Source organism: Ictalurus furcatus, chromosome 18 (genome assembly GCF_023375685.1).
Source record: "Ictalurus furcatus strain D&B chromosome 18, Billie_1.0, whole genome shotgun sequence".
NCBI classification, from domain to species: domain Eukaryota; kingdom Metazoa; phylum Chordata; class Actinopteri; order Siluriformes; family Ictaluridae; genus Ictalurus; species Ictalurus furcatus.
In genome coordinates this window covers 18,243,538-18,261,797 of record NC_071272.1, presented here as the reverse complement: position 1 = coordinate 18,261,797, position 18,260 = coordinate 18,243,538, and the positions used below count along the sequence as shown (strand labels likewise).

At 36.9% G+C, this 18,260-nt stretch overlaps 1 protein-coding gene across 1 annotated transcript in view; it reads left to right on the top strand.

Annotated features, from left to right (window-relative positions):
- Positions 1-629: 629 nt before the first annotated feature.
- The window catches only part of myo7ab (myosin VIIAb), a 58,916-nt gene continuing 41,285 nt past the window's right edge, over positions 630-18,260 (top strand). Inside the window, exons 1-4 of the mRNA XM_053649494.1 lie at positions 630-914; positions 12,748-12,809; positions 14,020-14,133; positions 14,249-14,401. Of these exons, the coding sequence (XP_053505469.1) occupies positions 12,792-12,809; positions 14,020-14,133; positions 14,249-14,401 (285 nt within the window). The 5' untranslated portion in view covers positions 630-914; positions 12,748-12,791. The remainder of the gene's footprint in view (positions 915-12,747; positions 12,810-14,019; positions 14,134-14,248; positions 14,402-18,260) is intronic.

The window sequence follows — 18,260 nt, the reverse complement described above, 5'->3', positions numbered from 1 at the left end:
TTCTGATCTATCGTCTCATATTCATCTTTTGATCTCAAACCTAAATGTCCTCAATGTATAGCAAAATCAAACGAAGTGGCCTTGCCGTTCCACTACTTTCAGAAAGGACTGTATGCATGTCAACGTTTTTAATCTGTTTTAATATTAGTGAGAATCTACCATACAATCCCTGTGTGAGTTGTTTACTATAGAAACAATAACAGAGTAACCTTTTGCCCAATCAAAACTGAGTATTCAACAGAAGCTTTTCCAGTATTTTGTAATTATTCACTTCACTTTCTAATTCTGTAATGCTGTGTATTGTGTGACGTTGTTCTGTCACTTCCCTAAACAAACTATTCATTGATAATATCAGTCACACCCAGCTTCCATTTTTAGATGGAAAAACACTGACCTTTTCCCATGCACAATCTGAGAGGGAGAGCGAGAAAGAGAAAGAGAGAGAGAGAGGAAGCAGCGGGCACGAGACATGACCACAACAGTGTGGTGTACTGACCAGTAGACCTTTGTATCAGCTGTTCAATCTCGCGGCTCCGCGTGCACTTTAAGCCCTCCCTCCTTTAATCAGGATCATGAGTGGGGCTGAGTGACGTGCTGAGCGTTTCACTGCTCTACTGCTGCTCCCGGATCCAGCATCACTCAGCAACAGGTAGCAGGTTCAGCTCTTCATATAAACTCATAGAAAGAGAAGAAAAACAACAACGAGGAATTATGTGTATATTAGATGTGTATACCATATAGGGCAGAATGGAAGTTTGATGTATGAGTGTATAGCTACTGAATTTTGCTCGTGAGTTTGTGTTCCTCCTGTGCATGCACCTGTGGACTTACCTCAAGTGTTTCCAGAGAGATAGGACAAAAGAAAGAAATGGAGTGAAGAGAAGAGTAGAGAAGTGAATTTGTCATTTTGAGAGGTAAGTAAGCATTCAGCAGCATGATTTAAGCTGCCTAGAGCACCACATGTTCTACTGAGGCTTTACTCAAAGCCTCTTACTGCTATTTTGTATTCTCCACAACAGGCCTCAATCACAGGCCCTTCATCAGGCTTAAATGATGGGTTTAATGTATTTTTGTTGATTTGTTTGATCACACTGACAGATATATGATCAGAGTGTCCACATCCTAGGAAATCCAAAAATGTATAGATTAAAAAACAAGTGGAAAGTGAGAAAACTGTTGAATACCATTTTTAAGTATTAATGTGGGACAAGTGTAATATTGGGCTATTAAGTCACTGACATTAAAAATGTCCTTTTTCATCACGTACTGTATATCATATAACAAATAAAATCAGAGGGAAGTCATAGCTCCTCTCTAGATCTTACACCAAAGTGCTGTTGAAATCTTGAATCTGAAGATGCTGATTAATTTTCTATAACAGAAGCCACAAATCACAAGTTTATATGAATGCACTTGTTCTAATACATTATCGGTTCAATAGTAACAATTCACACAGTAATAATAATAATAATAATAATCTAATAAATTAATAATAAACTAGTAACAAACAAATAAAAACGTGTTGTGATTTATCAAATTAAAATACACCGATCAGCCATGACAGGTGAAGTGAATAACATTGATTCTCTCGTTACAGTGGCACCTGTCAAAGGGTGGGATATATTAGGCAGCAAGTGAACAGTCAGTTCTAGAAGTTGACGTGTTGGAAGCAGGCAAAATGGGCAGGTGTAAGAATCTGAGCGACTTTGACAAAGGCCAAGTTGTGGTGGCTAGATGACAGGGTCAGAGCATATCCAAAACAGCAGGTCTTGCAGTGGTATGCAGTGATTAGTACCTACCAAAAGTGGTCCAAGGAAGAACAACTGGTGAACCAGCAACAGGGTCATGGCCACCTAAGGCTCACTGATGTGCACGAGGAGCGAAGGCTAGGAGCCTCTGGCATGATCCCATAGAAGATCTACTCTAGCACAAATTACTGAAAAGGTTAATGCTGGCTATGATAGAAAGGTGTCAGAACACACAGTGCATCACAGCTTGCTACATATGGGGTTTCATAGCTGCAGAGTGCCCGTGCTGACACCTGTCCACTGTTGAACGCACCTACAATGGGCATGTGAGCATCAGAACTGGACCATGGAGCAATGTAGGAAAGTGGCCTGGTCCCATGAATCATGTTTTCTTTTACATCCTGTGGTCGGCCGGGCGTGTGTGCGTCACTTACCTTGGGGAAGTGATGGCACCGGGATGCACTATGGGAAGAAGGCAAGCCAGCAGGGAAAGTGTGATGTTCTGGACAATGTTCCTTCTGGGAAACCTTGTGTCCTGGTTTTCATGCGGATGTTACTTTGACATGTACCACCTACCTAAACATTGTTGCAGACCAAGTACACACTGCACAAACTGTTCAGGAATGGTTTGAGGAACATGACAAAGACTTCAAGGTGTTGATTTGGCCTCCAAATTCCCCAGATGTCAATCTGATCACTCTTTTGTGGGATGTGCTGGACAAACAAGTCCGATCCATGGAGGCCCCACCTTGCAACTTACAGGACTTAAAGGATCTGCTGCTAACGTCTTGGTGACAGATACCACAGCACACCTTCAGAGGTCTTGTGGAGTCCATGCCTCAACAGGTCAAAGCTGCTTTAGCAGCACAAGGGGGACCTACACAATATTAGGCAGGTGGCTTTAAGGTTATGGTCTTATAATGATCGGTGTATAATGAAGGCATTGATCCTGTGATTTGTAGGTGCACAGCAGTACTGTCAGAGCTGATATTAGAGAAAATTAATCAACACCTTCTGACCTATCAGACTTAGGAAACTATAGGGCTGTTGTATAAATAAAATATAATGTATTAAAGAAAGATTTCCTTTGATGTATGATGGCTTAATGGAAATTAAGAGTACACTTCCGTAAATGCAGAAAATTTTTAAAGCAGGTGAAAATGTAGAAAATGTATGCTCTAAACGATGTCTAGATTTTGGTCAGATCCTCAGTCTTGAGAATTTAGAAGGGATGGTTGTTGTAATCGTATCACACTGTACATGACATGTTCATATAGATCAAATGGGATGTATGTTAGGAGCTAGATCAAGGCAAACCAGAGCCAACTCAGAACAGACTCAAATACTTGTTGTCTTTTACACCATAATAACAGTTCAATCAGATGCAAAGGGTAGAAGGATAAATCTGGAGACAGGATCTTCATAGCAGACGAATCTTATTTGCAGAAGTTCTTCAGATGGAGAAATACAGGAGTGTAGTCGGAGTTCAGTTTCGCTCTTGCAACTTGTCTCCCTTCCTGTGTGTGTGTGAAAGCCAATCTATAACAAGTTTTTAGGTAATTTATGCGATAACGTGTTCAAAGAGGTGTTGCACATTGTATGATAAAAGGGTCTTCACATGACAACGTGTACCACTTATCTATCTGCTTATGTACACTTACTGTATCTTATAGCATGACATATCAGGTCAGAACACCCTGTTACAGAATACACTCACAAGTAATACGAATCTGCATCCAGAGAATAAATCAGATTTTAAGCATAAGAGAAAGTAAAGGAAAATCAAATAATTCCACATACTCCAAGTAAAAAAATTAATAAATGGTCACTGGGACTTTATTGGTGTCAATGGGTAACACAGACCTTGTCCTTATGCGTACAATACAACGAAATGAATTTCCTTGCAAATTCAAGCTTGGAAGGAAATTGGAGTCAGAGTCAGCCATAATGCACAGTCTTATTGATTCCCCTTATGTATGGAGACTGGTACAACTGTTACATTTTTTGGTACAACTTTTGAGGATTCAATCTATGAAAACAATATGTGATCAATTTGACACTGAAGCACATTGGAAATCTATGCCTTGTCTCCGTAGGGGAAACTTCACCATATCAACAATTGCACACATATTTCTTTGTTAAATAAGAACACATTTTTTACTCTATTTATTATTAGCCTGAGATTATGTGGCCACTCCGCCAAACAAGTCCCATGTAAGCTGTTATTATAGAAACAATAACCTTTTAGGAAGAATGCATTAATATAAACTTGTGATTTGAAGTAGAACTGGCACTACTGCCAGAGCTGCTGTATTAGAGAATTAATCAACATCTTCAGACCAATCAGAATTGAGAATTCAACAGCACTGTGCTCTAAGGGTTGTACTTAGAATGCATGTGTTATCTTAGAGCTTTATACTTTTTCAGGTCATTGCTAGGTTTTCCAGGTTTTTAAAGATGTGTGGGAACCCTGTTATAAGAAAATCCTAGAAAAGCATGGGAAATGTTCATGGCATTTGTTCAAATGTTTGTTTGTTTTTTATGAAAGAGCTCAGGAACTCTTGAGGTTTAGTTTAGTAAATCTGCTTATATGTGTCAGATCTTTGGTTACAAAATTACTGTTATAAAACACAAGCCAGGCAGTGAATTTCGTCATCTAACCCTTATCCTACTTTTAAGTTCTTCTGTAGCATGTAGTCAATACTAACTTTTGCTGTAAGTAGATTTTTCTTGTTTCTATACTGTGGGGATTCTCAACTTTAAACTCCTGGAGGTGTGTAAAAAATTTTTTTATATCCAGTGTAGCATTATAAATATCAGCACAGTCCAGGTATGCCTCACATCTCCAGTGTTGGGGGCTCAAATCCCACCTCCACCCTGTGTGCATGGAGTTTGCATGTTCTCACTGTACATTGGAAACTCCAGTTTCCTCCCCTAGTCCAAAGACATGCATTGTAGGCTGATTGGCATCTTTAAATTGTTGTAGTTGTGAATCCTGTCCCTCACCTTTTTCCCAGAGTTCCCTGAGATAGGCTCCAGGCAGTCCCCATGACCCTGTGTAGGAAAATGGATGGATTGAACCACTGCGCCTCCCATTCTGTAAATATCAGATTAATAAAAAAAAGCGCAATGCCTAATCTCAACTAGGGCTCAAGATAATCTTCTTACTAGGCACACTATAAAGACCACACATTATATGACATATGTCTCAGCCTATGTCTAAAAGTGCTCTTTGCCTTACAGCCAGTGTACTCAGTTTTTTTGCACTACATTCAGTGAAATCTAAGTTGAACAGCTTGCAGTACTGTTAACACTGTTTTCCTGTGAGATAGAAGGTTGCTCTGGTAACCTGCTAAAAGACAAAGATGAATGAGAGCACCGTGCCGAATAGGGAAATGACTAAACAGAAATATGTAAATTAGAGGTCTGCATAATTTGCAGCAGCTTTATCCCTAGGAATGTGACTAAGCCCTAAAGACCTCAGACCAGCTGATCTGTATTGTGAGAGTTGTGATGTTGCTGGTAAAATTACAGAACATTAGACATAGAACATGTAGAAAAAAGTCACAATGACTAGTCAACATTTTTCAGTTTGATGTACTGTGGGTATACAGTAGGGTTTTAACTCCTTGCCACTGTTTGTATCTGTATCTATTTAGTGCTCCAAATACCTGTATTTGGATTTTAAAGTGGGCATGGACAAAACCAGAAGGGTTTTAAAATATATATATATATATAAACGTACCCTACTGGCATGATGGCCCTTGCACCTCCAGGGTTGGGGGTTCAAATCCCACCTCCACCCTGTGTGCATGGAGTTCTCCCTATGCTTTGGGGGTTTCCTCCGGGTACTCCGGTTTCCTGCTCCAGTATAAAGACATGTGTTGTATTTGGCATTGGAATTTCCAAATTGTCCATAGAGTGTGAATGTGTGTGCGGTTTTGTCCTGCGATGGGTTGGCACCCCATCCAGGGTGTCCCCTGCTTTGTGCCCCAAGTCCCCTTCCAGTTCCAGGCTCCCTGTGACCCTGTGTAGAATAAGCATTACTGAAAATGGATGGAAAAACATCCTGCTCTAACTAGTCTCAATCAGATGCACTGTGATGCACTTGCCCATATGGGAAAGCTTTCTTTAAAAAAAATCGGGTTTATATTAGTTGAGAACACATTATCTGTTAATTCCAGATAACATATTTGTATTTGGGGTCTTCCGGTTAGGGGAGCTATGGAGTAGGACGTGACTTTGGATGCTCCTGTAGTACCTAACAATATTTCAGTATTTTGGTTGATTTATTCTTACCACCCAGTGTATACGTGTTGGTTAACTAGTTCTTGTTATAAACAAGCCTCTTGGATTGCAAGATGAAGAGTAGATCCAGTTAAGGAGATAATGTGCCGTCATCGCAACAGTGGCCTGCTATTTTCACTGCGCCCTCGTTTCCTCATTCCTTGACTAACTCAGATGTGCAAGCTGTGCATGCAGTGGAGTCAGGTAAAAAGGTTGCCCTCAAAGCTGAATTATTATCTTCACTACGCAGTGAGATTGCAGAAATATTCTGTAATGAGCTGTAGAGTTGGGAGATGATTTAGTGACTATTAGGGCCAGAGCAGTATCATAAATGACTAACATTCTTGGCGTTGTGAGTAACCCTGCTATGGTTCTTCCATTAGATGTCTGAGCTGGAATGTTAAGGGCAACCCGGTTAAGAGAGCCAAGATATTTGAAATATACTGAAATTACTTAAAAGTGATATTGTTTTTACAAGAGACTCACTTAAGAAATCAAGACCATTTGAGGCTTAGGTGTTCATGGGTGGCTGAGATGTTCCACTCTAATTTTAACTCTAAGGCCAGAGGGGTTGCAGTTTTAATTAATAAGAGAGTTCAATTTTCTGGTGATTGCTGATAACAATGGTAGATATTTGATTATAGTAGGTTATAGTATGTTATAGCATGTTAATGCAAAATCCTGTTCTCTTAGTGAATGTGTACGCACCTATCTTTGATGACCACTGTTTCATAAACAGATTATTTGAAACTCTTCCCTCATCGAATAGTCATAAGTACGTTGATTTTTTCTGATCTTAATTGACCATGCTTTGCATCATTCAAATTCTCGAGTGTTGACACCATCATCCAATAGTCAATACTCTGTGCTACCTCCCATTGCCAAGATAACAGGTAAGAGTCTTCTCCTATAATGCCTGATGAGGTTGGAGAATACATGGAAAGCGATCTGAGACCATTCCTCCATACAGAATCTCTCCAGATCCTCCAAATTTCGAGGTCCATGCTGCTGGACTCTCCTCTTCATTTCACCCCACAGGTTTTCTATGGGTTTCAAGTCAGAGGACTGGGATGGCCATGGCAGGACCTTGATTTTGTGGTCAGTAAACCATTTTTATGTTGATTTTTATGTATGTTTTAGATCATTGTCCTGCTGGAAGATCCAACCACGGCCCATTTTAAGTATAGAAGAGGTTACACTGGTAAATGATAAAATAATAATTAAAAAAAAAAAATAAAGCTCCAAGCCCAGATGGCTTCCCTACCAAGGGATTAACTGGCCCCACTACTTTTAACTGTGTATACAGAGCTGTTAGAGTGTGGCTCTTTTCTGGAGACTGTCACAACCTTCCATAATTTTACTTCAAAATAAGGAGAAGGATCCCACATCTTGCAGCTCTTATTGACCCCTTTCTTTACAGATGCCAAGATATTAGCCAAAGTGTTGGCTACCTGTCTCAAAAAGATACTCCCAGATATTGTATCAGAAGAGCAAACAGGATTTATTAAAGGGAGACAACTGTTTTACTATGTCCACAAATATGTCTTTTAAATATAATTTATTCCAAGCATTCATCTGTTGTTCCTGAGGTTGTTGTGGCCCTCAAAGCTGAAAAAGCATTTGATTGAGTTGAGTGTCCATATTTTTTTGTTGTACTTCAAAAATTCGTGTTTGTGAATAATTTTATTTCTTGGATTCATCGCCTATATACTTCTCCCCAGGCAAGTGTACACACTAATGACACGCGGTGAGGTTACTTTAAATTAGGATGTGGGATGCGTCAGGGATGCCCGCTCTCCCCTTTGTTGTTTACCTTGGCCATTGAGCCACTGTTAATTGCCTTGAGGTCTTCCTCTATATTGCAGGGAATTACTCGTTCAGATATTGAAATTAAATTGTCACTTTACGCTGATGATTTGTTGCTATATGTTTCTGATCCAACCTCCTGTATCCCCTCAATCACATCTAAGTTGAAACAATTTGGTTCATTTTCTGGCTATAAAATAAACCTCTAAAAGAGCAGATGCTACCCTGTCAATGCGCTGGCCCTGTGTCTTTAAAAGCCTGATGTTCTATTTAAACTGAGTAGGTCTGTTTTTTAGTATCTCAGCATTAATATCACCAGACCCTTATCATCTCTTTTTTTCTGATAATTTCTCCCATTCGCTTGCTGAAATTAAATCTGATTTCCAAAGTTGGTGCAATCTTCCCTTAACTTTAATAGGAAGGATTAACATAATGAAAATGAACATCTTACCTAAATTTCTTTTTATTTCAATGTATCCCCTTGTTTTTTTGCCAAATAGTTTCTTTCAATTTATCAACCAAATACTCCTTTTCTCTGGAATGGTAACGTGCCCACAATTCGGGAAGTATTACTCCAAAGATGCAAATTTAATTGGGGGGGGGGGGTTGGTCCATACCAGACTTTAAATTATATTACTGGTCAGCCAATATTCAAGTTAACATACTGGTTCAGCTCATCGGCGGTCCCATGGTGTAGTCTGGAGGCAAATTTTGTTTATTTACTTCATTAAAGACTATATTCACTGCCTCTTTACCTATTAACTCATTGGGTTATACAGATAATCCAGCTGGTCATTTCTACCCTTAAGATATGGGGTCAGTTTAGACACCACTTTAAGTTTATTTCTGCCTCTTCTTTAATGCCATTATTTATGAATCATTTATTTCCTCCATTGATTACAGATCTTGTTCTTCAGGAGTATTATGGTAAAGGACTAAGATTTTTCTGAGATCTCTAAAAGGATGGTACCTTTTGCAGTTATGTTCAGCTGTCCTCTGTATTTGAGCTGCCAAGGTCTCACCTGTTCTGTTATTTTCAGGCCAGGCACAGTTCTGTTTCCCTATTCCTAAATTACTCTTGTTTACCAACTAAGCAGGTTGTGTAAGGAGTTTCTTGAGTTAATCCCCTCTCAAAAGACACTCATTTCAAGGATCGATTGTCAACATGTGGATTTAGAGGTTTATTCTATTGCTGATATTAAAAATGCCTGGGAGCACGAGTTGGGTGAAGAGTTTATGGATGAATGGTGGGAGAGTGCCCTTAATAGAATACACACAAGCACAATATGTGCACAGCTAGGGTTCATATAGTTTAAAATATTGCATAGTGTTCACTATTCCAAGGCCTGGCTTTCTGTAATATATCCCAACATTGATGATATTTGTGACAGATGTCACACTTCCCCATGTAATTTGAGTCATTTATTTTCTTTGTCGAGTGCTTCAAATTATTGGAAACACTATTTTGAGACTATGTCTAAAGTATTTAAAATCAAGGTAGATGTGTGGCCTACCACTGCAATGTTTGGGGTCCCCAAAGTTCAGACTCAGACTAACAGTTAGACATATTAGCCTTCACCTCCTTACTAGCTAGAGGACGGATTTTATTTCTCTCAAAGTCCACTAAACCGCCAGTTACTTCACTATGGCTTGTGATATTATTATTGACTTTGCTTCGTGCCTAGATAAAATTAAATAAAGAGTGACAATAAGTCTGGGACTTAAAGTAATTTTACTGACAAATTTCTACTTGTCATTGAGTGGGTGAGAAGTGGAAAACAGGACTCAAGTATGTAAACTCAGTGTGTCCATTAATTTAGTGTAATTCATAGTATAAGAATTTTTTTTTTAAACAGACATAGACGGAAATAGGAAAATTTGGCTTGCAAAGAGACAAATGGTGCGTCCCAGTTCGCCTACTTATGCTATGAACTAAAAGTATGTACTCTTTTTGTGAAGAAAAAGTACATACTTTTGAGTGTGTAGCAAAAGCGTATGCAAGTACTGGGACATACTAACACCTCAATTGACGGAAGAGAACGTTGTTGCCTAGTTATGCACACCATCACTGTAACAAACTCCTCATTGCATCTCAGCTTTTCTTCATTCATTATTCCCTATATAATTTATACTATATCATTTAATTTACCATTCGCTTGATTAATTTTACACATTTTATTTGCACTTCTCTAAAATGTACTTAACTACTAAAAACGCATCACCGACTTTACATTCATCCGCCATGTTTGCAGGTCGAATTTGGCAAAGCAAACCATCACAAAACTCCTCATCCCTTCCGCAAAGAGTTGTGGGCAATATTTGCTGAAAAAGTGTCCATGGAGTCACACCTCGAAAATCCACCAGAAATAGTAGACCATCCGGGTACCTTTGGGATACTCATTTCAATATATTACAATTTGGGACACATTAATTCAAATCTCGGATAATGTTTAGTATGGATAGTAGGCGAATTGGGATGAAGCAAAATAAACAGAATTAAGGGCTAAACACAGAACAGGTGCACACATTTGAGAAACAAACCAATGGCAGGGCTGGCACACAGAAAGGACTAGAACCAAAACAAAGGCACATGCCAAAACAATGGATGACAAAGAACTCTTACAAAGGACAAAGTAGTGGGGCAAGCGGCACTCTCCATGCTGGGAAATCTACCGTGTGCTGAGTGAAACCTACCCATCCTCAAATCATATCATCCTTACGTGAAGCATTAGGCCTGGGCATTACTTCTAATAGCGCTTTTATAGCTGTTTGTTTGGAGGTAGGTGCAGAGGTCAATATAGTAGAAGTGCATTTAGTCAATTTTTTTCTCCGATATATTTATTGTCCTTTTCTTGTTTTATAACCTCACATCAACTACAAGTACACAAGCATACACCCTTTCACATACAGTACACATATTCAATTTACACAACTTAAAAGACGAATTGCATTTTTTTTTTTTTTTTTTTTTTAAAAGGGCATTTGGTCACTTGCTTTGTGCTGTGTGTTTTAATTATGTCGTCCATTAAGTATGCCCATTAAGTAAGAGTAGTAAACAAAGAAGAGATTCGTGCCACAAGCTCCTGACAGTCTTGGCCATGTAACTCGCTGCTGTTCTAATACCTGTCATGGCTAAAAGCAAAGCAACCATTACTTTCACAACAGTTTCAGCCCTGGCTAGGACAGAAAGCACTTTGTTCTGGGAATTTGAATATTTACTGCACTGCTACACATGTGAGAGCATTCCACCCCCCCCCCCCCCCCTAAATGTGTAATGTTTAAGGGCTGAATTAAGAGGAAGGTTTTGCCTCAGTGTTGCACTGCAGTGCTATTTTTGACAGAGCTAATCTGCAAGCTAATTAGCATAGAGTATGGGAGCAATTATGCTGTCCATGACAAACTTCTCATTACCTTTATTTAGTAACAACCAGGAAGTATCACGTCAGTGCTACAGTGTTAGTGTCCGCCCTCAGCACTCTGGCCATTAGCATCTTTGTGGTGTTTTGCTTCCATTTACTACTTTCTGATACCGAAATACAGGCTGTTATCCAATTATGTGATTAGAATCTTCACTGACAAGCAATTTGTCCCTGTCAGTCCTTTGGTCATAGGCTTGTGAGCTAGGTCAAATGTACTGTATGTGGTGGATAGGCCTAAGTTAACTGTGCATCACAGGCAATTAGATGAAAGAATAGGACAACACTGACACTCTCCTAAATGTCTCCTTAACGGAGACATGTAAACAGAAGGGAAAGAATTTTCAGACCTGGAATGAATGTGATATTACTTAGAGATTAGCTCTGTGTTAAAGAAATCTATTTTTTCCCAGAGACCAAAAAATGGGATTTCCACCTGGTTCAGCATTGAATTTATTTGTGATGTCACACTCCACAGTAGTGGTTAATGCCTCATATGACTGTAAACACTACTAAGTTTAAATGTTAGAATTTTATTGTGGCAGTTGTATATACAGTTTTTTTTTTCCTGTCAAAAAGCTTTACTTGTGCTGCCCGTTTTATCTCTGTACCAGTGTTATTGTGGAGAGGTGTGATTTTTTGACCAGCAGGGGGCTCACACCCCTCCCCATTCCCATCGCCCTGCTCACCAGCAGCTAAACAGAGCCATGATACTCTACACACAGAAACACAACAGTGTCCTGACTGATCTTATAACAAAAATAATTCATTTGTTTAAACTAATTGAAAATGTCCGATAAATCGATTTTCATTCCACCAGTGGAATCGATTGCCAGTGTATAGTGAGAAAGGGTTAAAACAGTAAAATATGCGTAGATCACAAACAAATTAAATTAACTTAAAATAATGTAAAGTGTGTAAAATTAGTTGTACATTATTAGCCTCTTTACAGAAAAGTCACATAAACTTCACATTTGAATTTTAGACATTTCACGTATTGTTTTGCATGTGTTATTTTGATGTTTTGATTTCTCACATGAATTACTTAATTCCCATGTTATTTTTTCCCCCACGGGTAATGCATGCATGTTTTCTTACACAATTAATTCGATTTTCATGTTCAATTTATGCTTGTTACTGTAATGCACACAGTGTGTAAAAATTACATGAATTTTTAATTTTATTGAATTTTTCGCATCTAGTGTATGTGTTTAAATGTTCAACATTTCTGACATGATTAATTCAGTTTTCAAAGGACATTTTATCACACATAATTTTTTCCCCATGTGATCACAGTTCAAATGATCTCACATGTGCACTTTCAGGGCATAACATGCTAAAATCAGAGAAGATGTCATCACATGATTCACAATCATGTGAAAAACTTACGATCGCATGTGAAATGTGAATTTTTCCATAAGGACCACATTTGTGTGTGTTTACAGTAGGACTCTCTCCTAAGTGTCAGTGTCGCTCTTTATTTTATTCAGGACACTCACATGGTGACTAATGCCAAGAAGTAAAAAACAGAAACATGGTCATTCTGCAGCAGGTAAGACTGTGTCAAGAAAACGGACTATTATTTACTATTAAGATACTGATTTACTGACTTCAATGTAAAATCTGTGTTTTAGCAGTATTTATTTGGTATTAATAATTATTTCATTTTATTGTCATTCAAAATACTTATATTTTCATTTTTTTTCCCTTGTCAGTGTTTGTTTAAAATTCCAAATTTACAGAGCTCCACAGTTAACATCCTTTCTTAATAAGAGTAATTTCTGGCCATAACTTATTAACATGTAGGAACAGGCTCCTAATGTGTTTCACGTCTTAGACAGGTGTGAAAATAAGATCATTAAGTCATGCCCACAGCTTAACAATGCAGTATATTCATGTGTATGTTTCACTTAGTTTTTGATTGTTAGTTAGTTAGTTAGTTAGTTAGTTAGTTAGTTTGTTTGGTTGTTTGGTTGTTTGGTTGTTTTTGGTATAGTATATTTTTTCCTGATGTTAACATCATAAGCTCAACTTATGTTTAGCTCTATGAATTTTTTTATTTTATTATTATTTTTTTAAACCCACATACTTTTTTTTGATGTTGGCTTGTAACTTATTGACGTTGTGTTTTATGCCTGTGCTTATTATTACATATTAATTGTTGCTCATGATCTTTAAAGGGTGTGCCTATGTTTTCAGGATTTGAATTGACCTCTTTAATAAATGATAATATAAGAATACAACACTATGAGAAAACAAACAAACAAACAAATAATATACACATGAAGTTTTTTTAATAAATTGTTTGTTTTTTCTAAATCTATTTTTAATCCATTGAATAAATAAGTAAATAACAATGAATAATAGTAATAACATAGCATATAATACATTTATATCCTGTCCTACAATATAGTGCTTACTATGTTATTAATGGATTGGATTATTATTATTATTATTATTATTATTATTATTATTATTATATTATGTGTAGGTTTGGTTGGTATTATATAATTTGTTTTGTTTCAGCGCTGCTCAAGGTGTTGTAACAAGAATCTAATCTCGTTCCCATACATGAATGATTTCTTTCCCTCGCCTTACAAAATCATCGCCATGCATTATTTTTATTAAGAAGAGATGTTATTTTTCTTCAAAGTGTAGCTAAAACATAGTTGTGTTCTCTGTGTGAAAGGAAAGGTGCTAGATATGTCATAGTGGTTTCATTTATTGTCATTGATTGATTTAATTTTTTTTTGTCCCTACAGGGGGATTATGTCTGGTTGGATTTCAAGACAGGCAAGCCGTTCGATGTTCCAGTTGGAGCTGTAGTCAAGCTCTGCGACTCGGGCCTGATCCAGGTCTTGGATGATGAGGGTCAGGTGAGCGTTTAATAAGACAATGACAAACACCACGCCTAAAGAGTGCCCTGCTTTTCGTCACTTGACTTTCAGTGTGAATGATGCTGCAGTGTGAGTGTATTGTGTTTGTGTGCAGGAGCACTGGATCTCTCCTCAGAATGCCACAAACATAAAGCCCATGCACCCGACCTCCATCCACGGCGTGGAGGATATGATTCGCCTGGGAGACCTGAATGAAGCCGGCATTCTCCGAAACCTCTTCATTCGCTACAATGAGAGGGTCATATATGTGAGTGTACAGTTTCTAAAAATTTAATAAAACGCTTGGGGGCATGCTTTTAACTGTACATTCTGGTGTGTTTCACTCCTCTTTAACCACAGCAGTCTTCCAACAATTACAAAATGCTGACACTGGAGACTCATTACCTAAATGTGAAATAATAGTCTCCTTACAGAAAACTTCACAATATAAATTCTTTGTTAAATAACAGCATGTTTTTAATCTGTTTATGTGGAGCATCCACCATCCGAGTCCCAGTGAACAAGTTACTACAGAAACTATAACTAGACTGAGTGCATTAATATAAACTTGTGATTTGAAATGTAGCCAGAGCTGCTGTAATTCTGGCTGAAGGGGATACAACTGACTTTAGTCCGTTTAGTAAAATGATTTACTTTATCATCATATCATTGTTTTGTCCATGATATCACTCTTAATCCTACAAGCCACTTGATGTAATGTTTCTCCTTCTTATTGATGCACAGGTGTACAGATTGGTAATAAAAGTGGCATCTGCTGTACACAGTGCACCAAGTATTGTTCATTTTAGGCATTAGCTGTTCTTGTTTCTTGCTCAGATCAGCCAGTTTTGCTAGAATATGACCTTTTCCTCTTGGTTCACTCCCGTATCCCCGTCAGCCATTTACACCACTGAAATACTTGATGGAGGACAACACGACCCTGACTTACTTTGAGCTGTGCCATAACCTAATTTAAATTGTGTTATGTCAAGGCTAAATATCTTCTTTTTTTTTTTTGAGTGGATACTAGTAAGATCAATACTTTGCAGTAAGTATCAATCTTTTAAAGAAGTTCATTCATCATGTGTTTATTTATCTAATGGTTTAGATAGACAACTTAAACAGACAAGTGGAAAATTCACATTCTGCTCTGTTAGCTGAATTTCTATCCTCTTGTATACTACATTATATGGCATGTATTATTAGTACAGAGCTGAGAGGTGATTTTCATAGCATATGTTTATAAAGGTTGAATATTATATAGTCCCATCTGAAAATATTGAAACAGCAAGGCCAATTAATTTCTTTTTGTTGTAGAATGAAGACATTTGGGTTTGAAATCGAAAGATGTATATGGGAAGAGGGTTTAGAATTACAGATTTTATTTTCTGGTATTTATATGTAAATGTGTTAAATGACATAAACATAGAACTTTTTGGATCAGACCATCCAATTTGTAGGTGAGTAAAAATACTGGAACATGTGACTAACAGGTGTTTCTTGTTAGACAAGTTTGTCCTGTTAGATTGATTGTTTAAACAATAAATAGCTCTGAGCAGAGGGAAAATCAATCAGAGGCATTGCATAAACATTGGGCATATCCAATACAATAATTTGGAATGTCCTGAACAAGAAAGAAACCACTGGTGTACTAACAAACAGACATAAAACAGGTCAGCCAAGGAAAAGTGTGGAGAAAGAAAGGATCTGCTCATGATCCAAAAGATACAAGCTCATCGGTCAAGCATGGTGGAGGTAGTGTTATGGCTTGGGCTTGCATGGCTGCTTCTGGAACAGGCTCACTAATCTTTATTGATGATATAACTCATTATGGTTGCAGCAGAATGAGTTCATAATCTACAGAAATGTTCTGCCTGTTAATTTACAGAGAAATGCATCCAATCTAATTGGGAGGAACGTCCATCATGCAGCAAGACAATGATCCAAAACAAACTGCCCACTCAACAGAGGATTTCAGGGAGAACAGTGTTTTATATTAGTCAAGTCAATCACCAGATCTTAACCAAATTGGGCATGTATTTTACCTCCTGAAGAGGAGACAAACCTTCCACAACAAACAACAACTAAAACAGCAACAGTATAACATAATAATAATTTATTTATATTTAATAATATAATTTTATATAAATGTAAAATGATAACCATATTTAAGGGCCCAAAAGTGGTAGCTTTGCAGTGCTGGGGCTTGAACTCCTGACCTTCTGATCAATAACCCAGAGCCTTTTACCACTGAGCCAAATTTTTATTTAAAGTCTCTTTACACCTAGAAATACTCTTTACATTGCAACCAACAGCTGTTGAGGAATGTTTTAGAAAATTATTATTATTATTATTATTATTATTATTATTATTATTATTATTATTATTATTATTATTATTATTATGTTGCATATAAAGTCAAATGTGTAAATATTGTGAACGGAAAAAAAATATTTCCTTGATCTATTCTATAGGAACATAGAACTCAAAGCTATATAAACAACAGCAAAGACCAGTGCTGCATCCCCAGGATCCAAATGTACAGTAAAAATACTTCCTGTCAATTATACAGTAAAATCCTGGCAGCAGAGTTGCCATTCAATTGTTGTAACCTTGCAGTATATCTTAATAACAGCTATTTTCTTCAACCATAAATGTATGCATAACTTTTACTGTTTTTATTTTGCAAACTGATTTTTAAGTATGTATATTTAAATATTTGCATGCATACTTAAAATTCTATTATGCATACTTATTTTTCAAGTATGCACACTTAAATAATAAGTATGCATACTAGAATTTTAAGTATACATACTATATATAAACTTTTTGTCCATACTTAATTTGTGTACAACTTTTAAAAAAGCATACTTATTTTGCATACTTATGGTTTAGTATTTGTACATATGTTTACTGATTTGTACTTTCATATTTCTTTGCTTAAATACTTCTATGTATCAGTAAATTAGGTAAACATTGCTTAGTTAATTAATCCATATAGTAAGCTAGTTAAACATTAGCTTGTGCCAGCTGCAGTGGTGAGTTGGAATAATGGATAATGTTGTTACTTCATGTTCCATGGGTTGCTGGTTCAATTCTGAACTGTGGTCACTTTTGCAGAGTTTCACGGATCCTCCTGGGCCTGTGTGGGTTTCCTACAGGTTCTCCAGTTTTCTCCCACCTCTTGAAATCATGCCACTTAATGGTTTAGCTAAATGTCTGACTCGTGAGACTACCGTGACTCTGACCAGGAAAAATATGTAGATGATTGAATGAATTGTTTCAGCATGATTCTGATGCTCAAACTGACATATAAGGAATAGTAAACATCTAAGGTCTGACCAATAAACCTAACCACTAACTGTTTTTTATTTTATTTTATTTATTTATTTATTTATTTTATGAAACCCTTGAAACAGAAACATGTGCAATGAAATAGTTTTAATCACATTTCCATGATATCAGTGTGAATATAACACATGCAGGTAACATTACTGTTCCCCACGTTCTTGGCAGCCATGAAAAAAGTAGAGCTTCCCCATGTCCTGAATATTACTTTTACCCCTGAGACTTACAGACGTAGATCAAATGTTTTGAAATAAAAACATACTGGATTTTGCAAGTATATTTATTTTGCAAACTTATTTTTAAGTAAGTATATTTAACTTTTGGCATGCATACTTATTTTTAAATATGCACACTAGAATTTTATGTATGCATACTTATTTTTCAAGTATGCATATAAACATATTTGTACTGATTTGTACATTCACATTTCTTTGCTTAAAGTCTTCTATGTATCCGTACATTGGGTAAACGTTGCTAGTTAATTAAGACATATGGTAAGCTAGTTAAACTTTTTGCATTTGAAATAGTCTATGATTTCTGTCATTGTAAAATAATGTTACAAAGAATTCCTTTATTTTTTTTGATCTACAGTTAAATAAAAGTTAAACTGGAAAATTAAATGGTAAGCTATAAAAATGCACCTATTTCTAGACATTGCTTCATTTGATCTAATTATTCTACATATCGAATAAAAATTCATTATGACACTTGTTAATAAACATGACACTTGTGAATAAAACAATTTTATATATTAAATTAAAAATATATAATATAGTTGT